This window comes from Pleurodeles waltl, chromosome 4_2 (genome assembly GCF_031143425.1).
Source record: "Pleurodeles waltl isolate 20211129_DDA chromosome 4_2, aPleWal1.hap1.20221129, whole genome shotgun sequence".
NCBI classification, from domain to species: Eukaryota; Metazoa; Chordata; class Amphibia; order Caudata; family Salamandridae; genus Pleurodeles; species Pleurodeles waltl.
In genome coordinates, this window is record NC_090443.1 from 447,266,060 (window position 1) to 447,293,948 (window position 27,889).

The 27,889-nt window shown below is 46.1% G+C and overlaps 1 protein-coding gene across 16 annotated transcripts in view; it reads right to left on the reverse strand.

Annotated features, from left to right (window-relative positions):
* The window catches only part of DSN1 (DSN1 component of MIS12 kinetochore complex), a 304,146-nt gene that overhangs the window by 245,678 nt on the left and 30,579 nt on the right, over positions 1–27,889 (reverse strand). For 5 of the 16 annotated variants that reach the window (XM_069231756.1, XM_069231762.1, XM_069231758.1 and 2 more), the window contains exons 2-3: positions 19,098–19,131; positions 9,212–9,251 (exon numbers count right to left, since the gene is read on the reverse strand). The exons of 2 other annotated variants lie outside the window; for them this stretch is intronic. Coding sequence is in view for 3 of the 14 variants with exons in the window: in XM_069231751.1 (XP_069087852.1) it covers positions 9,212–9,251 (40 nt within the window). In the remaining 11 variants the exon portion in view is untranslated. The remainder of the gene's footprint in view (positions 1–9,211; positions 9,252–19,097; positions 19,132–27,889) is intronic. 9 more of the 16 variants (XM_069231759.1, XM_069231766.1, XM_069231751.1 and 6 more) reach the window with 4 other exon arrangements.

The window sequence follows — 27,889 nt, forward strand, 5'->3', positions numbered from 1 at the left end:
AACCCAGAAAGGTTGCTCTTTGGGATAGAATCATAAGCGACTTTTCTGGTTGATCCCAACCCTTCCAGGAGGTTGTGGCCTTTTGAAGTTGGAGGGGAAGGCGATGCGGACACTGGTCCATGATCAGCATGCTGTTGAGGTACATGATAAGGTACATCCCCTGTGTCCTAAGGTGTCCCAAGACCAGTTTGAGAACCTTTGTGAAGCACTAGGGGGCAGAGGAGAGCCCGAAGGGCTGAGTGAAAAATTCGAACACTTGTTGGCACCAAATGAACTAGAGGAATCTTCCATGAAGGGAAAAAACTGGAATAGCTAAATAAGCGTCTTTGAGGGTCAAACAGACCAGCCAGTCAGAGGACTGCAACACATCTTTGACAAGATGGATCCCCTCCATCTTGAAATGGCGGGAGAAAAGCCATTCATTGAATTTCCGTAAGCTGATGACTGGGGCTTGCCCTCCATCGCTTTTCTCCACCAGGAAGATGTCGCTGATAAATCCCTGGGGGTTAGGGACCATCTGGCACATCGCTCCTTTGGCGAGTATGGAAGAGACGAACGAGTTACTTACCTTCGGTAACGATTTTTCTGGTGGATACATTAGCTACCTGTGGATTCCTCACCTAATGAATACTCCCATGGCGCCAGCATTCGACGGAAATCTTCTTACTAGTCTCTGCACATCGACGAGGACGTCACTCTAGCCCACGCGACGCCGTCTGACGTCATACAGGCAATAAGAGGTCCTCGCCGACGTGCCGATGACAGTACCAACATTTTTTACGTGCATGAGAATAATAATAACCCAATGTAATGAAAGAGCAAAGCAACATCTCTTAATATTGTAAATCACACAACATTGCAATAAAATAGCTGTAGATTTAATATAACCTTTTTTTTTTATTTTTTTAAACAAATAAATATATTTATACATACGAATCATGTATATACACAATATATATAGATTTATATATAAATATACACATATATACAAATATCATATATGCAAAATGTATTGCAACTTTGAAGACCAAAAGGAGCACACTCAAGGATTGCTTGGAGAGACCAAAAAGGCAACGGGGAGGCGGGTGGGACCGTGAGGAATCCACAGGTAGCTAATGTATCCACCAGAAAAATCGTTACCGAAGGTAAGTAACTCGTTCTTCTGATGGATACAACTACCTGTGGATTCCTCACCTAATGAATAGAGTCCCAAAGCAGTACCACGCCCGGCGGTGGGTGCCTAAATGGTAAAACCAAGAAATCCTGCAGCACTGACCGTGCAAAATGACCGTCCCTTCTGACCTCAGAGTCCAAACAGTAATGTTTCACAAAAGTGTGAAGGGACGACCAAGTTGCGGCCTTGCAGATGTCGACCACAGGAACACCCCTGGCCAAGGCCGAAGAGGCCGACTTAGCTCTGGTGGAGTGAGCCCTAATGCCCTCAGGCGGATCCTTCTTTGCCAAAGAGTAACAGATTTTAATGCAAAGAACAACCCACCTGGAGAGTGTTCTCTTGTGGACTGCCTTTCCTCTCCTCTTGCCCACGTATCCGACAAACAGCTGATCCTCCAGCCTGATATCCTTCATTCTGTCGATATAGAAGCTCCACGCCCTTTTTGGGTCCAGGCGATGTAGTCTTTCTTCCTCCTTTGAAGGATGAGGCGGAGGATAAAACGTGGACAAAGTGATTGTCTGAGCCAAATGGAAGGGTGAAACAACCTTCAGAAGGAAAGCAGCCTTGGTCCTCAACACCACCTTATCCCCATAAAACGTTATATAAGGGGGTTTAACCGATAAGGCCTGCAACTCACTCACTCTCCTTGCAGATGTTATAGCTACCAGGAATACGGTTTTAATAACCAAATACCTTAAGGGGCAAGAATGCATAGGCTCAAAAGGGGACCCCATAAGGAAAGTCGGGACCAAGGACAAATCCCATTGAGGCATAACGAATGGTTTTGGAGGATATTGATTCAGAAGACCTTTCAAGAATCTGAGAACAATAGGGGATTTAAATAACGATGGTTGGTCTGGAAGACAAATGAAGGCTGACAAGGCCGACAAATAACCCTTAATGGTAGCCACTGCACAACCTTTCTGCGCTAGAGACAGTGCAAAAGACAAAACATGTGACAGATGAGCATGTAAAGGATCAATCTGTCTCTCTCCACACCACATAACAAATTTAGACCACCTATTAGCGTAGATAGATTTAGTGGAGTGTCGCCTGGCCGCTAAGATAACATCCACTACATCAGGCGGGAGAGAGAAGGAACTCAGGTTGCCCCGTTCAATCTCCAAGCATGTAGGTGCAGACTCTGGAGGTTGGGGTGTAAAACCTGCCCCTGCGACTGCGAGAGGAGGTCTGCCCTGAGAGGGAGACGGAGCGGAGGGCACAGTGAGAGTTGGAGAAGGTCGGAGTACCATACCCTCCTTGGCCAATCCGGAGCTATTAAGATGACTTGGGCCCGGTCTTGGCGAATTTTCCTCAACACTCGAGGAATCAAGGGTATGGGGGGAAACGCGTAAAGCAACTGGTCGCACCAGGTTATCTGAAACGCGTCCCCCAACGCTCCCTGCATCGGATACTGGAGGCTGCAGAATAACGGGCAATGCGCGTTCTCTAGAGTGGCAAACAGATCTATCTGAGGAAACCCCCATATCTGGAAGATTAGACAGACCTGATCTGGATGGAGACGCCACTCGTGGTCTGCCGAGAATTGGCGACTGAGACTGTCCGCACGTACATTCAAGACCCCGGCCAGATGATTTGCCACCAAGCAAATCTGATGGTCCTTTGCCCAGGACCATAGCCGAAGAGCTTCTCTGCAGAGAAGGTACGACCCTACTCCTCCCTGTTTGTTTATGTACCACATCGTGGTAGTATTGTCCGTCAGGACCTGTACCGACTGACCACGAAGGGATGGGAGGAAGGCCTTGAGAGCCAGACGTACAGCCCATAACTCCAACAGATTGATATGAAACACCTGTTCCTCTGGAGACCAAAGCCCTTTGATCTCCAGATCCCCCAGCTGAGCTCCCCATCCTAGGGTGGAAGCATCCGTTATGACCGTGGCCACTGGTGGCGACTGCGCGAACGGCTTTCCCTGTGAAAGATTGTTGCCCGCAATCCACCACTTCAATTCCACAGCAGCATCTCTGGAGATCTTGACAGTACCTTCTAAATCTCCCTTGTGTTGAGACCACTGCCTTCGGAGGCACCACTGAAGAGCCCTCATGTGCCAGCGAGCATGCGTGACCAACAGAATGCAGGAGGCGAACAGACCGAGCAGACGAAGGACCTTGAGGACTGGAACTACCGCTCCATTTCGAAACATTGGAACCAATTCCTGAATATCTTGAATCCGCTGAGGCGGAGGAAAGGCTCGACCCAATGTTGTATCCAGTACTGCCCCTATGAACAGGAGGCGCTGAGAGGGCTCCAGGTGAGATTTGGGCACGTTCACCGAAAAGCCCAGGTCGAACAACAACTGGGTTGTTGACTGCAGATGATGCAACACAAGCTCCGGGGACTTGGCTTTGATCAACCAGTCGTCCAAGTAAGGGAATACTGCTATCCCCTTCCTTCTGAGCTCCGCCGCAACCACTGACATCACCTTTGTGAAGACTCGAGGTGCTGAAGTAAGACCAAACGGGAGGACCGCAAACTGATAGTGCTGCGACCCTACCACAAACCGGAGATACTTCCTGTGCGACTTGAGTATCGGGATATGAAAGTAAGCATCCTGCAAGTCGACAGACACCATCCAATCTTCCTTGTTCAACGCCAAAAGCACCTGTGCTAGGGTCAGCATCTTGAACTTTTCCTTTTTGAGGAACCAATTCAAGATCCTCAGATCCAGGATTGGTCTCAACTGACCATCCTTTTTGGGAATCAGGAAGTATCTTGAGTAACAACCTCGACCCTTTTCCTGCTCTGGGACCAACTCTACCGCGCCCTTTGAAAGGAGGACTTGAACCTCCTGTTCTAGCAACAGGAGGTGTTCTTCTGAACAATAAGATGGGCGGGGCGGGATGAGGGGCGGGAACTCCCGAAAGGGAAGGGCGTAGCCTTTCCCCACAATGCCGAGAACCCAAGTGTCCGTTGCGATAGACTTCCACTTGTGGAGAAAATGCTGTAATCTTCCCCCTACAGGAGAGGAGTGAGTGGGAAACGGTGGAAGCCTAAGGCTGCTTCCCCTGCTGCACCCCTCCAGAGGACGAGGAAGAGGCAGAGTGCTGTTGAGAGGCTCCTCTGGTACGGGCCCCACCCCTCCCCCTCCCTCTAAATGACCTATAGGGGAGGGAAGAGGCGGGTTGCTGGAACCTCCCCCGAAAGGAAGAGGAAGAAGAGCCACGCCCAAATCCCCGAAACCTCCTGAAAAATCTAGAAGAGGCAGAGGAAGAAGGAGCTTGCAGTCCTAACGATTTGGCTGTGGCTCTGCTCTCCTTAAATCGTTCCAAGGCCGAATCTGCCTTGGCTCCAAACAGTCTGTCCCCATCAAACGGGAGGTCCAGCAGGGTCGACTGCACATCCGCAGAAAACCTTGAGTTTCGGAGCCAGGCCTGTCTTCTTGCCACCACAGCCGTGCCCATCGCCCTGGCCACCGAGTCGGTCGTGTCCAGCCCAGACTGGATAATCTGGGTCGCGGCAGCCTGGGCGTCCGAGACCACATCCAAGAGACCCTGGGGGAGCTCCGTAAATGAAGACGAAATATCATCCATCAGAGCATGGATGTACCTCCCCAGAATGCACGTTGCGTTGGTGGCCTTCAACGCCAAACTGCATGACGAAAATATTTTCTTGGACTGCGCATCCAGTTTCTTGGAGTCTCTGTCTCCAGGCACCATCGGGAAGGAACCAGGCGCTGACTTTGAGGAACAGGAGGCTTGCACCACCAAGCTCTCCGGCGTAGGGTGTCTAGAGAGAAAGCCAGGGTCAGATGGTGCAGCTCGATACCTCCTGGCCACAGCCCTATGAACGGCCGAGGAAGACACCGGCTTCTTCCACACCTCCAACACCGGATCCAGCAAAGCCTCATTAAATGGCAAGAGAGGCTCAGCTGCAGCAGAGGCCGGATGCAATACCTCTGTCAGCAAATTCTGCTTCGCCTCTGCCACCGGCAAAGGCAGGTCCAAAAAGCTCGCTGCCTTCCTCACCACAGCATGAAAGGAAGCAGCCTCCTCCGTATATTCCCCTGGAGATGAAAGGTCCCACTCAGGGGAAGTGTCCAGCCCACTGGCTGTATCCAGACCATGTAGTCCGTCTCCAGAGTCCTCAATCTCTCCCTCCTCTAAGACTCGCTGATACTCCTGTTCTTCTAAAAGACGGAGAGCACGCCTCCTCGAATGAAGTCTCTCCTCGATACACGGAGTCGACATGGCCTCCGCCGACGTCGAAGAACGGCGCCGATCTCCAGAAGCATCTGACGCCGCGTCCGGCGCCACAGGCAGCTTCGGCGCCGAGGTAGGAGCCGGAGGACGAGGTCTTGGAGCCGATGGACCAACCGGAGTTACAGGGCAAAACTTCGACGGAAGGGCAACCTCCGGGGCCGAAACATCCGAAGCCACCGGAGCGGCCACCGACGCCGGCACCGGCGCCGAGCCCCCATTCCCAAAAGGGAGAAAGGGCATAAAGGGTGCCGGCCGAAGAGGCGCAGGATCACCCAACGAAAAGGCCAAGGGCCCCGAAGGACCAGCCGGAGCAGCTCCTGGAGCCATCTGCTGAAAGATGGTATACATCGCATTAAGAAACGCGGTACTATCGGCTCCAGGAGTGGGAAAAGCCGGATACTGGGGTGCCTGGATCGAGGGCGACCCGGACGCCGGCCTCGACGTCTGCGACGCCGGAGAAAACACAAGAGGCTGCACCACCTCAATCACCGACGCCTGACCAGGCGAAGTCGGTGACGCCGGAGAGGGCAACGGCGTCGATGGATGCGGCGTGACCGTGGGGCTGACCTCCCAAGTCCTCCGACGCCGAGCCGAAGGTGACTTCGAACGAGACTCCTTGCTGGAATGACGTCGTGAGTCTCTACGGCGCCGGGAGTCTCGATGACGCCGGTGAGACCTTGGCGAAGAAGACTTCTTATGATGTTTCTCCTTCTTCTTTGACTTTGCCATGAATAACTTGGCCTCACGCTCTTTGAGGGCCTTCGGATTCATGTGTTGACATGAATCGCAAGTCGAGACGTCGTGGTCGGAGCTCAAACACCATAGACAGTCGGAGTGAGGATCTGTAACTGACATCTTGCCCCCACACTCTCGACAGGGCTTGAAACCCGACTTCCTCTGAGACATTATTACCGCAGAGAAGACTACGCAGCAGACAATAAACTGTAACCCCGAAGGTAACAGTAGCTCCCTCGAAGATAACCGTTTCGAATGCACGGAAAAAAGGGAACTGTCATCGGCACGTCGGCGAGGACCTCTTATTGCCTGTATGACGTCAGACGGCGTCGCGTGGGCTAGAGTGACGTCCTCGTCGACGTGCAGAGACTAGTAAGAAGATTTCCGTTGAATGCTGGCGCCATGGGAGTATTCATTAGGTGAGGAATCCACAGGTAGTTGTATCCATCAGAATATGGGGGTCTTCTCTTGAGAGGAAAAGTAAAGGGGGTGAACCCAGGACTCTTGATAAGGGACGCCACAGAAATCTATGCAGAACCCTTGCACAGTCTGTGACACCAAAGTGTCTACCGTAATGGATCACCAGGCCTTTTACGAGAGAGGAAGGGTAAACACTCACCTGAACTGGAGGAAGCAGAGCTCCTTTTGAATCACTAGCCCAGAAGTGCTGCCCTCTGGTGGGGAAGAAGTTGGCAAATCTCGCCTGGTCTGAAAAGAGCCTCACGTGGAGATGTGCCCTCTGGCAGGGTGTTGAGAGATTGGAAAACTTGAGTGGTAAAGACTTACTTTATGTATGACTGGGCCTTACTGAGAGAGGTGTAGATGTTTAAAAAATTTCCAAGCTCCTTGATAAAGGGTTTCCTGAATACACCCCATTGGGCAATGCCCCCTCCGCCCCCCCACCTCCTAGAACACGAGGCCCTCCGAGCTTCGGGTCCACTTTAATCAAGAGAGAGCATGGGTGTTCGGCAGACAGTGCGCAACTGGAGTTGCCTAAAAAAAGAATAGCGCACGGAGCCGAACCTGAAAGGGCCTCTGGAGAAATAAAACCACCCGTGGCCTTTGCATCTTCCGCCATATGTAAGATTTTGTTAAGGGCTCAAAAGTATCTAAAAGCTTGTCCTGGCAAGCCCTACAGGAACAATCTATGCCCTTCTTCAGATCTTTAATGAACTTTGCTAATAAAGTGGCCATTTTGGGTGCAATTTCAGGAGTCAGGGCAAAATAACCTGCAAGGTAGGGCTTAGGCATTCCTCCCGGAATTAGCTACAGGATTGATTCTCCAGGGGCTTCCTGAGGCAGCCTGCAACAAAGCTGGCCACCTTTTCCACATGGACCCACTCTGGGGAACGGAGGTGCAGAATTTCATAAAGATCAAGCATGTCCGAACCCGGTCCTGGGCAGCGGGTCTGCCGTAGAAAGGGAAGATGAGCGCCAAGGTCTTGAGGGACCCACCTCCTCAGCTGAACTCATGGGGGATTTATCATCTTGGATGTCCAGTCAAAGAAGGGATTAGGGATCCAAGGTTGGAGAAAGATCCGGGTGAGGGGTAGGAGATGGAAGGTTTTTAGCCAAGAGAGACTGTTAAAGGCAAGCAAATGAGTCATGATCAATACCGTCCTCGTAAGGGCATTTAGAAAGGATCAGGTTTGGGTCAGGGACAGAGAGGGGGCTGCTAGAGGATCTTAAGGGTGCAGCAAGATTTTTGCTCAGATCTGGAAGATGGCTGCAGGACAGCGCAATTTGGTCCGCAAGGCGGTGCGCCAAGGGACCCGTGGCCTCCTCCACTGAACTTTAGACTGAGGTGTCAAACGTCTTATAAAAATTAGCATCCCACGGTAGGAGATCTAATGGGTCCCTTTGTGACAGGTGATACCCAGAAACCCCATTGAAGGTGTGAAATAGGCCACAAAAGAATTGAGGCAGCACTCCACAAAGTAACAGGAGGGCTAGAGTAACTAGGCAAGAACCAAGAGTATTACTAGGAGGAGGCAAGCAGCGCTGCAGAAATGAATCCCCAGAAGGCCTAGAAGGCCAGGCAGACAAGCTGCTGATGTGTACTGAATAGTGCTGTGGAGATATGGCTCCAGAGGAGTTTGGGCCATACAAGCTGCAATGAGGGCTGCGTGTTCCAGCCAAAGATTTTGATTGTGGACCAAGCTGCACAGTAGGGGCAGAGCCCCGGGACACTCATTAGGTGCAGGCAGATCACAGGGAAAGGCCTGGTATCATGTATATTTAAACTGCAATGCTGTTGCTAAAATACAGACCCTGCAGGTGTATTAGCATGCAATACCAACCCCGATGAACGGGGCATCCAACAAGGAATACAGACCCCAGTATAGTCGGATGTCTCTCTCCAGGCCTTAGCCTACAGGCGAAGCGGCACCTGACTCCAACTTCACAGACAGGAGAAGTAAAAAGTTGTGTGTTGCATCCACACTCAGCGCCGAATCTAGGTGCCACATAGCAGGTTGAAGACCGCACCATGGTGAACAGCCGCACCAAGTAGATTTGCTGCGATAGGAGCGAATATGTTCTCACGGTCTAAAGGTAATAGCTACACGTGTCCAGCATATGCAGGCAATACATTAATATCACACGCATATTCAATTGTTAAAGGAGAGGAACTAGAAATGCTACTTAGCTTTGGCTTCGAGCAGCGAAGAAAGAGGTTGTGTCAACATGCTTAATGGACTATATGGGGCTCTGCTGTGGCCTAACAGGTTTTGGACCAGTACCTATGTTTTATTGGATGTTGTCCGTCACATTCCCAAAGACTCTTAGGACTTGTAGTTCGTTGTAAAGTTTTGAATATGACTGCCACTGATTAAAGCGAAGGAAGTAAGCATAATTCTCACCTCCATTTGTGACATAGAATTAATATTCGTGAAAATTTGTTTACATGGCAGCAAATAAAAGCTAACCTCTGAGCAGCAACAATTAACTTAATAACCACCATGTAAACTGTACTAGTTCATTGATAATGCTTATTCACTCACTGCCTCCCCCCAGCAAGCATGAAAATAAATGACAATATATAATAAAGCTTGCTAAAGGAAAAAAAAATAAAATTATTTACCGGGACCTTGATCTAAGTGAGTCTGGTCTTCTAGGTGGCTCTGAAATATACAGGGAAAAAAAACATGCAATGAGCCAAACTTCTGGCAATCAAATATTGAAAAGAAAAAGGAAAAATATGTAACTGCGTAATCAAAGTATCGCTGAAAATAGTGATACTGTATGAGATCAACAAAAAGGATTTCATTCAACTTACTAAAACAAAGTTAAACAACATACACCAGTACATTTACCTTGAGTCCAGTATTCAAATGAACACCAGAGTTAAATTCAGTACTATGCAGTGATAAAAACAGCGCAGTCATTTCAATGGCAAACTAAAGACTGGGGCCCTCATTAAGAGTGTGGCGGTCTCAAGACCACCACACTCATGATGGCGGTCTTGAGACCGTGGCAGAAGTGCCACAATCCGACCGCCAGGCATTCCCGGCGGCCGCAAGCAGAGCTGCCCTGGGGATTACAAGTCCCCTTTCCGCCGGCCATTCCATGGCAGTTTCACAGTCATGCAAAGACTGGCGGAAACCGGGTGTTCGGGTCCCCATGGGGGCCCCTGCACTGCCCATGCACTTGGCATGGGCAGTGCAGGGGTCCCCATGGTCAGCCCCCTCAAGCATTTCAATGTGCGTCGAGTGCTGTCGCACTACAACACGATTACAAGCCGACGTCAATGCTGTGGTGAGTTTTCGTTTTGGCCAGCGGACAGAAATGCTCTCTTCGCCCACTGGCCCAGTGGAAAACTCCTCACAGGGTGGCAAGCATACCACCAACACTGGTGGTATGCTGGCTGCTGCAGCTTCGGCAGTCTTGAAAAAAGACCAATGAATCCGTAATGAGGGCCTCAGTGTATGCCAGTGAATTAAATGTGAGTCAACAAACCAAAAAAGCCAGTGGTATGACACCGGAAAGGTACCCAACCTAGTCTGAAGTCTATTAACCCAAGTGCATGGCTCCAGTGTTCAATGGAGAGATGCAGCATATGGACGTGGATTTAGATGAGATTTTTCGGCAGAAGTTCCTTCACAACACAATTATACATCCAGCATGCAAAGAAGGTTGAAGTGGCTTACAATCTTTTTTTATACAACATTTTTCAGCTGTGTTTCCAGTTTTACATGTTTTATATGAATGGCCTTCAGTAATAACTGAAAGGCAATTGTATTATCAGAAAATCAATCTTGGAAAATTTCAGGAATGGCTCAATAGGCATCACAAGCTCAACATGGGGCCTGGTAGACACTGGAGAGGCAGAATTCTTCCTGCGTCAACCAGCTGTCTTTCCCAAAATCAAATTCTGTTTCATATACTCGAAACACCAAAAAGAAATGATTGTCCTACATTATGCCTATCTCTTTGTCACAGTCATTACTTTAGAGGTGTACCCCCACCTTGTGGCAGGAGAAACTCCAGACATCAAAGGTGCTAACTCAACCCATCCCACCCTCATTGGTAGTTCTGCAAAGAGTATATAGCCTTTATTGGGACGGAAAATACTTCTACGTAATAATGGATGTGCACCGGTGCCCTGAGTGCCCAACTGTACTGATGTCTAGATCCCTAATCTGATTTTTGTTGTCATAAGCAAACATGGATCATGAGTTTGCATCATGACATAGGTTCGTCTCACAGATTGTGGTCTTGTTGGACCAGGAATGGCACCCAGAGCACTACTCTCAGTGTTTAGAGGATACTGCCTGAGCAGCAGTAACAACAAATACTAGACAAAAAAATGGCAGTACAAAGGGCTGGGTGCATCCTTGATGGTGTGAGAGCTGAATTTCCATCAATAAAGTGCACTACAAACTAAGCTTATCCTAACATAACATTTTGTTTACACTGTCTTCGAACTTGTCTCAATGTCATATTCTATCATGTGATAACTATTGCAGAGTCTTATTCTAACTACAGTATGCCTAGTATTCCCTTGAGAAAGCAGGAAATGTTCTTAGGAACAATTTCTCATTATATTGAATCAAGGACACTTCTCGTCGTCCCAGGCTCATGCTAAAACAATGTTTTGGGTTAACTGTACAGCTAAGACTGTGAGAATGCCTGAATCTCAATGAATTGCTATTCTGAATGTATGAAAGTCTTTGATTATACTCCTTTAAAAGTATGTGGATTTCTGCAACTAGAGACACCCTTTCCCCAACCTTAGAAGGTGAATCTATGCCAGATTTGATTTCAAACGGTACTGAGCTCTTTGTACTTATGATTTGTATGCTTTACTTCTAGACATGCTCATGGCACCTTTATTGTATTCTGCCTAATAATTTTTTATATAAAGCACTGAATGAAGGTCCTGGTCTGTCCTTCCTGAGAGAATGTTTCATCCTGACTAAACCTAGTCCTTTAACTATGAGAATGACGGTTCCCGTCCAGAGGGTACCAACATCTGTATCAGGAATACACTGGTCCCAGTCCTAGCAGTTGAAGGGCCCCATGAGTTTGAATTTAAGACTAATTTGCACAACGACAATGAACATGTCCACCCCAAGTCAAATGGCATTACAAGGATAAGCAGAGATTCCCAAAGGGAACTGTCTTCAGTGTATCATTCCTTAATCCACAAATCTGCATAATTCCAGTGCCCTTGCCTATATGGCTCAAAGTGTTCAGGTGATTATACTCCCTGTCCACTTCACTTTTACTGCTTCCAGGAAAGAAAAGGTAATACTGTAGGAAGCCAGCTCTGTATATACAATACAAGATGAGGTATAGTGTGCACAGAGTCCAAGGGTTCTCCAGAGGCTTAACAGAGGCTAAACTAGATAATACTAATGCTCTCTTTTGTGGTAACGTGGTACAGCAGTTAGGCCTACCAGAGGCTAGTGCAAAGAATTTAGGGCCATATGCACAAACACATTTTCCCATAGACACAGAATGGGTAAAACCCTTTGCTACATCTGGCCCTTGATGTGTACATACACAGTCAAGAAAATGAGACACACACTCAATGACTAACTCCAGGTGACGGTTGTATATAGCAAAAATATACTTTGTTACTTTATTTCTAGAATCAAAAGGATTTTCGTTACCAGTAAGGACAGTTGTAAGTTTGCTTCAAGCTTCTATATCAAATGCAGTTTGTTTGGGTTTTGCAGATAAAACAGTTTACAAGTAACACTTTTCAAATTCAAAAGTTGACACAGTGCAATTCTATCATAGGAACCAATGCAGTCCTAGGGGAGGAAAAGTGTTAGCACAGTTTACAGGTAAGTACTGGACTTACGATCCCAGTCTTCGGAGGTTAGGATGTCCACAGGTCAAACATCTAGTTGATCCTAAAAGTGGGCATTACAGGGCCGGCCGGGTGCAGAGGTCAGAGTTGGTATTGGGTTTTAAATGTAATCCTATGAGGACTGGGGGCACTCAGAAGAAAACAGGTTGCAGGTAAGTACCTGCAACTTCAGGGCATAGACCTGGGAAGTTTAGGTTAGCACCAAACACACCCTCAGCGGCAATGAGGCGGCCGGGTGTAGGGTGCAAACACAGTGTCAGGCGCTCAATGCTTTTCAATATGTGAAAATTTGGGGGTCAAAAAGATGCTACAGGTAGGGTCAAGGGGGTCACTTGCGAAAAACCAAGAGCTGGACAAGGAGGAGAGTGGCCCACTAGACGTTGCTGTACCGTCGGTCGGATTCCCCAAGGCCAGGGGACTGCAGGTGCATGGGTATCTTTGGGCATCAGAATCTTTATCAGATCCAGTAGCCGTCAGCAGGGTCCTCTGGACTTAGGCTGCAGGCATCTTTGTGTTGGCGAGGAGGGGGGTCAACCCAGGGTGGACTTGAGGTCGGAATCGCCTGGGAACATTCTCAGGACTGTTGGCCATCTAGGCTCGGGCCATGGGCATCAGGTGGAGAGTAGGCATGGTTCGTGCATCCGGGGCGGTTCTGGAGTGCTAATTGAATGTTTGTTGTGGACAGAGCCGCTGTCCTCGGGAGTTCTTGGTCCTCTGCTGGCAAGGCAGTCCTCTGGGGATTTGTAGAGATCACTTGTCCCGCAGTATGGCTGCCTTTTTGTAGCTGACAAGCAGGCTGGTAGGGCTGGGGCCAGGTCAGTTGTCATCTGGAGTCTTCACTGCTGGGGTCGGCTCTTCAGTCCTTCTTTTTCTGGAGGTCACCAGAAATCTGAAGAGCAAGGTTCAGGGGTGCCCCTGAATACTAATTTAGGGGTGTTCCAGGGGTCAGAGGGCAGTAGCCAATGACAATTGTCCCTGAGGGTGGCTACACCCTTCCTGTGCCCACTCCCTTTGGAGAAGGGTGCACATTCCTATCCCTATTGGTCACTCTCCTCCAAAACAAGATGGAAGATTCTGCAAGGGGGAGGTGGGGTCACTTCAGCACTGGACACCATAGGGGTGGTCCTAGCTGCAGTGGTCACTCCTTGTTTTTCCTAATTTTCCTGCCGGACCTGCCGCCAAAAATTGGGCTTGGTTCTAGGGGTGGGGGGGGCTCAGGGGGTGTTGTTACATCTCCACTAAATGGAGTGCCCTGGGGTACTGTAAAAGGAGGCCTGAGTCTCAACGCCAAGTGTTGCAGATCCTACAGGCAGGTGGTGTGAAGCACTTCCACCCAGAGCAGGCTTTGTTCCTGACCCTAGATAGCACAAAGTCTCTCACCCAATGGGGTCAGAAACTCTTCTGCTAGTGGCAGGCTGGCACAGACTAGTCAGCCCTACACTAGAGGGTTGGGTGAAATACAGGGGCACCTTTAAGATGCCCTATGTGTGCATTTTACAATAATTTGAACACTGGCTCCAGTGTGAACTTATTCTGCTGAGAAGTTTGATACCAAACTTCCTAGTCTTCAGAGAAGCCATCATGGAGCTGTGGAGTTCATAATGACAAACTGCCAGCCCATGTCCTTGGCCACACTGCAAATACAATGTCTAACAATGGACTTAGACACTGTAGGGGCATATTGCTTATACAGCTATGCCCTCGCCTGTGGTATAGTCCACGCTGCCTTTGGGCTATAAAGCCTGCTAGCGGGGTGACTTACCTTTGCCACAGGAAGTGGTTGGTAGACATGGCACTCCGAGAGGGATAAAAAGTCGACTTTACCTTTTTCCCCCCGACAGCACACACAAGCTGTAATGGCAGTGTGTAAGTATTTGGTGAGGGGTCCTTTAAGGTGGCATAATTAATACATGCTGCAGCCCATAGGGACCCTCCCTGGCCACAGAACCCTTGGTACCACTGGTACCCTTTACAAGGGACTTAGGGGTGTGGCAATTGTGGAAGCAATGGTACATTTTAGGGAAAGAACACTGGTGCTGGGGCCAGTTAGCAGGACCCCGGCACACACTCAGTCAAGTTAGGGGGAAAGGGAGAGGGAGATGAGAGAAAATATGCCAAAAGGGGCACTTTCCTACAATTTCATTTACTGGGTGTAAAGATGGCATGGCAATGTACCTAAACTGTTCTAGATCCTTTAGAAATTCTAACCATTTCTTTATAACATGCAGAAGCTCTGGACAGGGGTGCAAAGGTTCCAATATTTCAATAAGTAGATGGAAATATTCTTTTATATGCAAGACACTTGTCTTCTAGAGATTATCCATTCTTGGCGTGAAGCACAAGGAGTTTCGTTGTCAGAAATCTGTTGAGCTGCCATCTGGGCTTCATCTCACACCTTGTTAAAACCCTACTGTATCCAAGTTTTGAGATGACAAGGTTGTTCTCATGGTCAGTGTTCTGAATTCTATTTTGGCTTAAAGTGCTGCTCTTAGGTATGATCTATAAATTAAAGTACCGAGAAGCATTATTGATTTTAGCAGTCAATCATTTTGAACGCCAGCATAGCCTTGGTATTTCTCAACAGTAATGGCCTGCACGAAGGAAAAGGAGACATAGGGATAACACCTGGTTACTTACGGATAACACTGGTTATCCTCGGTCTTCCTTGCCCTTGTCACAGTTATTATGAATCTTAGCTGACTTTCAATGAGCTTGATAAAGTCAGGAAGAATGATGGAATATACACTCTTATAGCACCCTAAATGGTGGGATGAGTTAGAGCCTTCCTCTTTTTTTTTCTTCTGTCCTGAGGTGCAGATCACCTTAAAATAAATGTCTGTGAGAATGATGTGTATGACAAAGGATAATGAAGATTACTGGTAAGTAACCAGGAAATTATCATTCAGTGACTATCTTGCTCTGAATGGTTTTAATGAATAGTCACCTTCTAGTCCACCAACGTCAACAAAATCTCTGTTCAATGGCCCTGCTCAGTATTGTGGATGACTTTGTTGGATCGAAGGGAGACACACTCGCCTTAGTATCGGGATGATAATCGCCAGCCCAGACACTGGTAAACACTGGTGCTCCCCAAAACACCCCCTACCCTCTGCAAGTTGGAGAGGTGATGGACTGATGTGCTAAACCTGAGGAGCTGATCTACAAACCCAGTCTGTGCCCTCGAAAACATAAGTGTGTAGGGGAAATGGATGGCTCAGTATGGTCTAATTTAAAATAATGTCTAATGTTCTATGTCAAGATGTCATGTTTTGACCCTGATTGTGGTGTGTCAGCTGTAGTTTTACTGTAAGAGCAGGAAAAAACAAAAGGAATGAAATTTGATTATAAGAAGAAAAAAATCCAAAAATCAAAACTCATTAAAAAAAATACGACAGCTACTACAAAATTACTTTACAGAGGCAAAATTAAGAACAGTTTGGCAGAATATTGACCGCTTCGATCTAATCTTGAGGAAACTGGTTACATCAGAGTGCGGGGGCAGCTGAAGAACATACACTATCAATGTTAACAGTAGGAGAAATAAAATGCCTTTACAGGTGCATAATGGTTGTGCTGTTTTACTCATGTTCTCTTTCATGTATCTCCAGCATCCAGTACCACTGGCTTTTCAAAATTAGTTATATATTTAGCAATTGTGTTGTTTTAATCTCCCTTTCCCTCATTCTCTCCCAAAAATGCATATTGTAGATTAGGTCAAATACCAGGCATCTCCTCCCTTCATCCTGGTCACTGCACTTCACCCCATATGAACTATGGAAATGTTTAGCTTGTGAAGCATCAGAATGTGCAGCACCAGCCCAAGACACCCTTCTAGACTTCGTGTGATTTAGCCTAGTGAAAAGCATGTTTACTTATTAAAAGCACTTTCTCATCTACTATTGGAGGGGAATGTTTTTCTTATCCTTTTAGACTCTGTCTTTGTGTCAGACAGTATTGAATTTATATAAATTAAAACATAATCTGAAATACTAAGTGGCTGTGTTAAATATCAAACATTTGAACTGTGGGGACAAGAATTTATTTGACCTACAAGGCATACAGGTTTGCATGACTTCAATGACTGCACCTACTTCATGTGAAATTTGTATACTGACTTTTTACTGGCCAGTTAAAATGCCAATCTAGCATGCAGGCTCCAGCCTAGGCATTGTATATGACAATTCCAAGGTGTTAGGTTGGTTCACAGGCTGGGTGAGACACACCCAAAGTGCCCTCTTTTGGTCTGATATGACAATTGTCCACGTCCTGCTTTGCAAACTAGACGCAGTGGTTTTCTGCAAATTAATAGTCTTGAATAGACCTTTTTCTGCATCAGAAAGAAACGGCCTAATGTCCCCATTGGGTAAAGATCCCACTTCAATGTGACTCCCAGAACCATGCAATTACATTTGATTTGAGTGTCTCTCTGTGTGTCGCATGTACAAAGTGGATGTGCAGCACCTATATGTAAGTGAGACTTAAGCAGTACGAGTATGTTTGCTGGGACAAGATGGGAAACAAAGGATGGCAAGGGGGATGGATACCACTTTCTCAGACAGTGGAAGTACATTACTTGCATTACTGTGGCTGGAGAGTGAAGCACAGACATTGAAAAGAGGGATACAGAAGACTGGGTTAAACTTAGAAACTCTGTGGGGAACTTTTAACGCTGAATTGCTAATTAGATTTTCCAGAGCACTGCCATTTCATGGATGGTTTTCACACTGGAAGAAGGAGTGAGACAGCAGACTCCGTTTTAAAGGTGAAGAAGTTTCTATGCAGCACCTACCCTTTTGTCTGTCCGTTTGATCCTTCAGGACTGCCAGGTGAAGAGACTTCACACTTCATTGTGCCTAGGTTTTGGGTAATCCTGACTCCTGCTTAGAGTCGGCCCTGCTGCTACCTGCTGTGAGTGAGTCACTTTGAACAAAGGTTGCAACTAGAGAGCAGCCAGGAAATCACATTTGAAAAAGAACCAACTTAAACCGGCTCTGAAGAGTAAAACAGTGGATTCACATTTCCCCCCTAGAAAAAACGCTTTTAAAAGTGTGGCTCAAACAACCCAAGTTTGTTCCACTTCTACGTCCTTTATGAACAAGGATGGGTGTGCTTCCCAGAGTACTCTGACGACTGCTGTGTGACCAGGACTGGTACCTGCATGACCACCAGTCTCCTAGAGGTGAGAAGGCATCATCTAAGTGTGCACAACTTGGTGGAGATTTTGTGGGTCTGCCTAGAACCCATCTTGCTCAGAGAAGGAATCAGAGTGCCCGTCCCTTCAAAAGAAGGGACGTGCCATAAAGAGTTGTCAAGTCATACTGGCAGCATATGGAATATCCAGAAGATGCTGACTGACAAGGAAAGCAATGCTGGTACTGACTGCAGGGTCTTGTCGAGACTCCCAGAACATGGTTCATGTGGTATACTATATAAAGAAAATTAATGCCAAACAACAGTATGATGTCCAGCACCCTTGCAGTATTCTGGAAGGACTTGTGTGGTCACTGACATCTGTTGCATTCCCTTGTAGGAGCAGTCATTGCCACCGAAGAAGACTCAATCCCGTCCTTAAAGCTGCAGGTGGCAAAGACAAGTATTCATTGATCCAACCTGCTGCTCTTCTCAGCGGCCTGAGAGCAGAGTGAGACCACTGCCATATTTGAACACCTCCAAGAAGATGTTGAGTGTGCGAGCCAGGTGATCACACCATTCAGCATCACCCAAAGCCCCTCACTACACCGAGTAGGGAACGCAAGACCTACCTCCTAAGACTGAGGAGCTGGGTTGTAAAATCGAAAAGACAATCGTGCTGTGGAAAGATGTTTGCCCATCTGAATTAGTTGGGCTTAACAAATCTGTGAAACCAACACCAACGCTGTGATGACTTCATAAACTTGCCCCTGTCTTGCCCAAGACGAAATTGGGGGGGAGTGGTCACAGACATAGGGGTTACTATAGAGTTCTGAGAAAGGTACCCATAAGGAGAGTAGTGCTTGACTAGAACCTATGGGAGATACTGTTACCCTGGTTTTGTACCCTCCAATTTTGTAGTTGTCCGTGTGGCGGTGATAACACTTTTTTTATTTTAACTAAAAAGACAAGCATTAGAGCAGACAGTAAATTATTGTGTCTCTAATTTGGTTGTTTGAGTTCTGAGTCTCTGTTCATCACACTACATTACTGCGATGTCTTTAACTGCTCGCCCAAGAGATCCTGAGAGTCAAGTATGGAAAATTGGTTCTTGGTCAGTTTGCAGAGTCATAGTAGGACAGACCCTCGGACAGATCATAGGACACCACAGGCAAACAACCCTAACCCACACAAATGTGGTGCAGTAATCCCTGCCTTCCCTTTTGCTCCTTTGAACAGAGTACGACATACTCAGGGGGAGCCTCTTCCATGTTTACAGAACAATGTACAAGAATGGTGCCCCCACCCCAAAAAGATGCACTATATTTTTACCACATTAAAGTCAAGCTTATAATAATACTCATCATGTGTGTAGCTTGCTGCAATAGTGTACTGGTATTTAAATAACAGGCCCTAATAACTATCAACTCAAGGCGGACCATTTTATTAATCCCTAGGGAATTCAAAGCAGATCTGATGAATGGCAGCAAGGAAGAGGCAACAATAAAACTAAATTTACCTTTGTTAAGTTCTGAGACTGGGAATCTTCATCTCTACAGAAGGATAAACACAAAAAAAGAACCACTATTTATTATGGTAACTAAAACATAAATGAAATCAAATTCTACTTTTGGTGAACTGCTCAAGCTTTACTCAATTGTTTACTGTATAAAGAGCTCAAAAACATTCTAATACATAGAGATGCTCTATATCATGATAGTGTGAGAAAAAAAATCCACTTCTTATGCAAGAAGTGGTAGGGTGTCAACACAACACAGCTGTTCTAGGCAAATTATGTGTTTGCCAGATGTAGACACAGATTTTGTAGTCTACAATTAAGAGAACAAAAAGATGACATGTGAGCAGGGGAGTTGCATGGGCAGGGAACAGTCTCTGAAACTAAAAAGGATCTTATCTATGGTATTCTGGGGAGTACAGGTTGTGGGCACAGGGAGGCTATGGCTCAGTGAGGATCCAAGCTGGAGGTCTCCCAGGGAGAGATATAATGGAAATTCATAACCACAGGTAATGGGTTTTGATTAGAGACAGGCCACTTCCTAAACTTTAAAGAAACTACATGCAAACAATATATTTTCTGGTCCAGCAAAACCACCAAGTTCCATCAACCACTGATCAATCCCACACTGTGACCTGAAGCTGCATGTAAAGTGCTTAGAATGCAAGTCTGGCACCTACAGAAGGCATCATTTTGTAGTTGCTAATACAGTAGGCCGTAAGCACGACAGTTAGAATGGTGCAACAAAATTTCCACAGAATAATGAAACCAGTCCAGCGCACCTTCTGGGTCGAAACTTGCTTTGTTAATTGAACTATGTAATTTATTGTACAATGGATGGTATCAACTTTCAGGCAAATAACACAGATGTTGAGTTTAAACTGAAAGCAGAGTCAGCGAAAGTCAAGATTTTTCCAGTTCTCACAGCAGAGGAATACCTCTAGATTTACCAAAGACTGTGAAAGGGGAGGCTTTGGTTTTGACATGTAGAAATATAGATCTTGCTAAAAGTGCTAAACCAGTGTATATTACATTAAAACCAGGAGCAGTCTATCCATGTATACCACAATACGGGCTCTCTTGTAAAGGTGTACAAGGGATTACCAAAGTGATTGTGCAGATAGTGGAAACAGGATATCCTAAGGGAAATTTTGGGGCGTCCTTGTAATACTCCTATAATAGTGGCAATAGATACTGGAGGATGGTACAAGATTTAAAGACTATTACCAATATAGTAAAGATAGCCAATATCTTTTTGCCTTCCAATTCAGAAATAAAGTGCTTATGTGTCAAAGAATACCTCAAGTGTAAACAGTCACCTTCCATCTTTTCACAAACTCTAATGAAAGATCAGGAACAGATGAGATTACTCTGCGAGTCAATCCTTGTCTAATATATCGATGACCACTGCATCGTTAAATCATTTGGCAGATGAGGGACACAAGGTCTCATCGACATAATTACAATACTGTCAGACAGAGATTACCTATTTGGGACATCAGGTTCGGAAAGGAGAATTGTGTCAAAAGAGCACCCCTCTGCACTTCTGAGAATGAGTCCACCCCGTACACAGAGATATGTGAGTGTTCTTGGGAATGGTGGGCTGCTGTCACCAGTGGATTTCCAATTTTTTCCCAGCTGCTAAACCATTGCAGAGATTGACACATAGTGCAATAACTGATCCAGTATCCTTGGATGGGGAATGTATCAAAGCCTTCCTAGAGATGAGACACACACTGTGTGCAGCACCTGCTACAAGAATGCTGGATAATGAGAAAGAGTTCTTCTTGTACTGCTCCCATTCCCGGCCAAAGTATGAGAAAAAGCCATCACCAACAACTCTCCTCAAGTCTTGAATGGACCTTCCTACTCAACTTCTCCCAATCCAGATTCTGCAGCAACCACAGCACAGAGACAGCCCTCATCGCAGCTACAGATGACATCTGAGCCCTACTCGAACAAGGAGACACTAAGTCTCTGATCCTCCTAGACCGCCCGGAAGCCATCAATATTGTTTCTCACCACACACTCATTACAGCTCTGCACAACATAGACATCCAAGGAGCCGCACTTAGATGGATCACCACTTTCATCGGAAGAATGCAAAAAGTCTGCTCCCGCCGTTCACCTTCGCACCCAAAGAAATCTTTTGTGAAGTACCCCAAAGTATGACACCTCATGGCCAGCTTAGAAAAAAAATATGGACTCAACATCATATCCTATTCCGACAACACACAACTCACCCTCTCCCTCTCCGAAGACACCACCAATCCCAAGACCAGCTTCCACAACTGAGTGACAGACATCACCAGCTGGATTAAGGACAAAGGACAACTTCCTGGCGCTCAACACGGACAAGACAGAGGTACTCATTTTCAGAAACAAAAGCTCCCCATGGGATAGATCCTGGTGGCCCTCGAACTCTGACCTACTCCTACCCTCACTGACCACGCTAGTAACCTTGACATCATTATGGACAAGCTAACCATGACGACTCGGGACAACTCTGTATCCTCCTCCTGCTTCTTCCTCTTCCGGATGTTTAGTAAGATATTCAAATGGCTACCCCCAAAGCTCTGGATGCATCATCGCCTACGCCCTCATCTCCAGCCCACTGGACTACGGCAACGCTCTCTATGCAAGAATGGCATCTCATCTCCTCCAAAAACTACATACCATACAGACCGCAGTAGCCAGACTTGTATGAGATCTCCCTAGACAAACCCACAGTCCCTTTCTCTAACCCTCACCCCCAGCATCCGATGTAGCAGATGCAGAGGTCACTCCTTCTCCTATCCAGTAGCGAAGACATGGAACAAGTTACACTTTCATCTACGTATTTCCCCATCTCTTCTAGCATTCTAAAAGTCCCTTGAGACCCGTCTAGTTGTAGGAAGCTGTGTTCTGTCTGAAGTACCCCCTTACACTTTTTGCCTGGTTTTTGATGCAACTTTGATTGAAGGGCACTGGGTTCTGTCTAACCAGGTCCCCAGTGCCAGTGTTCCTTCCCCAAAACAAGACACCTAGTCACTTGATCCCCAAGTGACCAGGCCCTGTTATCAGATTCTGAAAGTCTCTAATAAGTGGTAAATCTAGAACCTAGGAACTGCAGTGGGTCCCTAAGAGCTGCAGCACATCTTGTGCCACTCTGAGGGACCGAGCACCAAACTCATGTAGACTGCCAGCAGCAAACTCAAGCAGAATGTCACTTCAGGCTGCGTGATAAAGTGTTCCCTAAACGTGAAACACGACATGACACACAGCCTGTCTGCCATGGCCCCTAAACACTACATGTAATATTTGTAAGGCACGTCTACAGCAGGCCTTACAGCCCTAAGGCAGGATGTATTAAATTACATGAGTGGACATGCTTTGTGTTTGTCGAATCTTAAATATAGTAAGTGCACAAGGAAGCCATTTTAAGTATATGTGCTGGGCACTGGTCAATTTGAGCTCCCCAGCTACATTACTGATTCATTAAAACTAGGGATATTTGGTATCAAACATCTTGTATTAATAAACCCTCAATGATTCCAGTGATGGATGTATTAATACATGCAACCAGAGGGCACCTTAGAGGTGCCCCTTGAATACATATCTGTTGCTGGTGAGCTCACTGGCTAGTTCCAGCCAGTCTGCCACCAACAGACGAGAATATGACCCCCAAAAGTGAGAGCCTTTGCTCTATGGAAGTCAAAAACAAAGCCTACCTGGGCAGGGGTTTTACCCTCCTCTTCTCACGGGGTGACCTGCATTCCAAGGCAGGTGCTTCAAAGAAGCCCTCCACTTTTGGTATGTAGATCTGGTCTTCCTCAGAGGAAGATGCCAATCCCCCTGCCCCCGGGCCCATCTGGCACCTGGACAGGCAGGTAAATTAGCTATGCAGGAGGCGTGTTGCTTTTCCAGGCTGGACACACCCATAGGGTAACCAGCCCGAAATGTACACAGCCTTAGAAATTACGCCATCTTGTGTGTGGTGGAATAAGGAATTCTGGGGCAGGGTGATGGATGCTCCCGAAAGGAAGTGGTCAACTAGGGGTGTAGTGACCCTCCAAGGGTAGGGAGCCCATTAGCTACTGCCCTTCACTCCCTTAATGCGCCTAAATTGAGTATTTGGGGGACCTCCTGATATCAGATCCACAGATCTCGCTGGACACAAAAGAAGAAGTGGACAAAAAGTCTGCTGAACCAGAGAACCGAAAAGCATGACTGACTGGGCGCCGACCCTGCTAGCCTGCATGCTGCACCCGACCCTTGAGGAGCAACTTACCTGTCCTGCCGCTGCAGCCTCCAAGAAACCGGGAGAGCTACCAGTGCTCCACAAATCGGCAAGAAAAACTCACTGGAGCTGCTTCCCTGCATTTGCAGGCAAACCAAGAAAGAACCGTGAGGACCGTGACTGCCAAAACCCAAAGCTGGATATCACCACTGCACGCGAGCCGCTTAGTACAAGCTGAAGTGGGCCATTGGTGTCTGCCTGGTCCCCAGCCTCTCGAGAGGTGAAGCTCACCTTGAGTTCGCCCACTGAGGACTTCACAGCGGCATCTGCAGCCTGTTTCTGAAGAGTCCCCTACAACAGTGAGTGACCTGGAGACAAAGACCTGATGCCACAGGACACCTGCACCCGTCCACACTGGACCAAGGAGATGAGCACCAAAGAAGTCCCCACAGCTCCCAGCCTCGTGAGACCTGAGCCCACTTGTTGACCTGGTCTGCTGGACCCCAGTCCCAGCCAACAGCCTGGTTCTGTGGGCCCCCCCCAACCACATCTAACTCCAGCACCAAAAGACACTACTGCACCCAAGCCCCACATACCGAGGAGATGTGAACCAACTATGTCCCCACATGCCAGAGGACCTCAAGAGTCAAGCCCCCCTATGGGTTCCCCTGGACTGACCTTCCAGGCCCAGCTGGCAGCAAATTCTCGACCTGACCATTTTCCATTGAAGTAAATGGGACACCCAACGCCATAACACACCTCTGCAGCTGGACCCTCTAGAGTGTCCTGAGGTGACCTGTGGGTGCAGCCTTGAAACATGCCCTATACTGGCCTCTCGAGAAGTACTCACCTGATTCCAGTGATCTTGGTATCAACGTTTACATAAAAGTATGTGCTATTTTTAATAAATTGGTGTCAGATTTATTTATTGAGTGTGTCTCTCACTTACTGTATGAGTGTTTGTCATACATGCTTAGTACTAGCCTTTGATATTCCTAACTGCTCACCCACATTACCACAAAAGAGAGCATTTGGGATCTCATCTATGCCTCTGTGATACCTATGGGGTTTGCTTGGACTCTTTGCACAGTGTACCTCATTTTGGTCCACTTTGTAAAGAGACAGCTTACTTCACTGTTCAGCTCATCAGCTGGACCCTGCAAGCCCCTGGATACTCTCACGGGTGACAAGTAGCACTCTACAAATCTAATGAGTAACTGTCAGGTATGAGGTGCTCTCTATCTGTTCTCACTCAGCAGAATGGCAGTGGATAAAGACATGTTCCATTTTTTTTGGAACCCTAAATCCAGTTGCTTTTGCTCTTACTGGCTGTTTGCAGTTGGATGCAGCTAATGCTGTAGCCATCACTTACAGATTTAGTGACTTTGGGTCATACATTTATTGTATTTCTGCCACACTCAGTGTTGAAACTGTTACCCCAAAACAAGTCTCTGTATTTAACTCAAGGGAGATTAAGTAAGTATAAGCTAATAATTCTGACAGACACAAATGTGTCTGTCAAAAGATGTGGTGCTGGTCTTTTACTACTCCAGAAAGTAGATAATGATATTGAAAGTGAGGATGAAGATGATGATTGTTTGGACGTTGCTACCGAAGGTGTTTTAATAAAGATTATTAATGAGTGTTTATATATTTTGAATAATGAGTATAATGTAGAAAATTAAAATAACGCAGAAAAATAATGCACAGATTTGAAAATGTGACCTTGAAGAATGGCCACCAATGTTAACAAAATGTACCAATTAATGATTAATACATATGAAATGTTGAAAGAGTATTATATTAATGCAGTAATATGTCATATTAAGGGTTATGAAGTATGCATTAGCTTTATTAATTTTAGGCTTTAACTTAGCAAGTGTCTTGGCCATTTTGCCAGGCCTCATGTAGAAGCTGTATTTCTTAGCGTTTAATAAAAATGCTGACCAAGTGATTTAAACTGTGAAATGTCTATTGTATTGTTTAAATGTGCTTAACGGAAGCTTTTCGTGAAGACCGATTACTAGGAGATGATGTTCTTGCTAATGCAACATTTTATGTGTAATGGTGTGAGATGGACTTTTCCTGGACAAGAACAATGAAGATACTGACTGGATTGGAAGCTGCAACAATATTGTTACCTGACAAGCCGGATGAGGAGAACATCGTATGACGGACCAATCAACTGTATGGGAACATAGAAATATTATAATTCATAGATTTTATATAGTAGTATTATTGGACAGAGTGTGAACATACAATTAACTGACCAATAGGGAATTAGGGGATAGTTTAGGTGACTTTAATATAACAACGCTCTTTCCGAGAGAGGTAAGCATTCTCTGCCCACATTTCCTGACCAAAAGGTTATCTTTTTTTCTTATGTGTCTTTACTACAGATGTGTTTATCTTTAATGCTAAATGATTTTGACCATACTTTCCTTAGACCTGATGCTTTGCTGATTGACTGATGTCCTGAGGAAGAAGACTGATTCTGCATTGCTGACCCATATTGAGGATAGGTATAATGCGATAAAACTGTGATTATTATGCATATTTGCTTTTTCTTTCTGGGTACCAGCTGTGCTGTTTTGTTTATGACCCTATCATAGTTAGATGTTTTCCAAATTGGTGTTACTAAATTGTTTTGCATGAAGCATAACACGCAGATGCTAATCTGGCGTTAGTTGAGGATTTGTGACTTATGACGAACGAGAGACTAAATGCTTGATGGATTTCTCTGCTTAACTACATGTATTACATCTTGTTAACGCAGCTGACTCTGCTATTGATTTGTACTGTAACTTTAGAATGTGTTGTAGTTCAGGCTTTGATTAGATTGTGTTTCTTCCGTCGCTTTGGACAACCAGTGATGTTTGTATATGTGTTTCATTTGATCTTAAGATTAATCTACATGACCTTAGCATTGTTAATACAGGGAAATAAACTTACAAAACTTTTACTTAAGGTGTGGTCATTCATGACTGAAAGGTCATGGTGCGTGACAATTACTGACTCCATTGATTATTCATTTTATTGATTACTGATAATGGTTGATTGTTTATTGATTATGCAGTGGAGCTATGGTAAGAACTTCTTCATTGCAAGTCAAAAGACTCATCGACCTATTCGCGTCCCCTTGTAGGTATGCTTATTAAGGTCTGACGTGCTAACAGTTATGGTAGCAGACTGATGGTTAGTCTCCTTAAGAGCTTGCCATAGATGTCCGGTACAGAGTGATGATAGTTTTGGTAGCTGTTTGAAGCTGGTCCTTTTGAGTCATTATTACTGAGATTTGGATTCTGTTTTTCAATAATGATAATTGGAGAGAAAATGATTTTCCCTTAAGCCCAGAAATGACTTTCCTAGATCTTGGATCCTGCTAATGGTTGTTTGAGGATGTTCCCGAAGTTCTAGTGATAAAATGAGTGAAATAGGTCACGCTTGCACAGCTTATGCAAATCGCAGGTGAATTGTGAGGGTTGCGAGGGTTTTAGGGAGTTTGCGTACTCCAAATTAAATTGTAGTAGGAGTGTGCGTACTCTGCAGCGTGAGAGTAGGGAAGTCGAACTTCACGTGTGGTGCTTTGTGCTTAAAATTTTTCCACATGGTTGATATACGGACCCTGCGTGGTCTAAGACTCCGGAGTATATTGGAAAGTGTATGAGACACTTGGTTATATGTTGTAATTTGTCTGGTTTAGTAGGTTGATCGGGTGTTGTCAAAAAGTCAATGTGTGTTTAAAAGGGGGAGAGAGGAAATTTCAACTGAGATTTGGCGAGTCCTAGGTTCACCAGGACAGACCCATTGATCAGATTAGAGTAAAATTTGTGGGTTGAATTTTGCTTGCGAATCTGGGAGACTGAGAAAGAGGAATAGCTGTAAGTGCAGAAAGAGCTATCAGTGAAAATCCATAAGGTTTCTGAAGCGATTGAGTTACCTTTCCTGTAGTAAACCAGCAGATGTTTTTGGTTTTTGATTATTGCTTGCAATATTTTGCATTAGTTTTGTGTGGATTGGAAGTTTAGAAAGACAAGCCACAAGACTTTACAGCTGCAGTAAGTGCGAGTGTGACGTCATTGGAGCCGAACTGGGATAGGTCGGTTAATGAGATGGGTCGCACACGGATTGGCAGCCGTCCGTGAGAGACAATTGGTTAAGAACGTGGGTGAAAGGAATTTTGGGATTAAAAGTAATTTCCTGATTTGATTTCGAATCAAGAAAAAGGTGAAAAGATGAAGTTTTTTCAAAGCATTGAGAAGTGCCCTAAGGGGAGATATGTACATTACAGCGAGTGTAGGCGAGCCTACACCACCAGAGAATACAGCGGCTTACACTGTAATGGAAGAGAGAGGTGTCGGGCCATGTCTTCGGTTAAAACCATGGTGCATATTGACAGAGAAAGATGGGAACTTAGCGTTTCCTACAAACGGGACGTTCAATTTGAGGGTTTTGGAGCATTTGCAGATGGCGCTAAATGAATCAAAGCTCCTTCCTAGACCAGCACAGTTTGAGGAATTAGCGATCTGGGAACTAGTGGCCAAACAGCAATTGAAATTCAAGAGGAGGAGGAGAA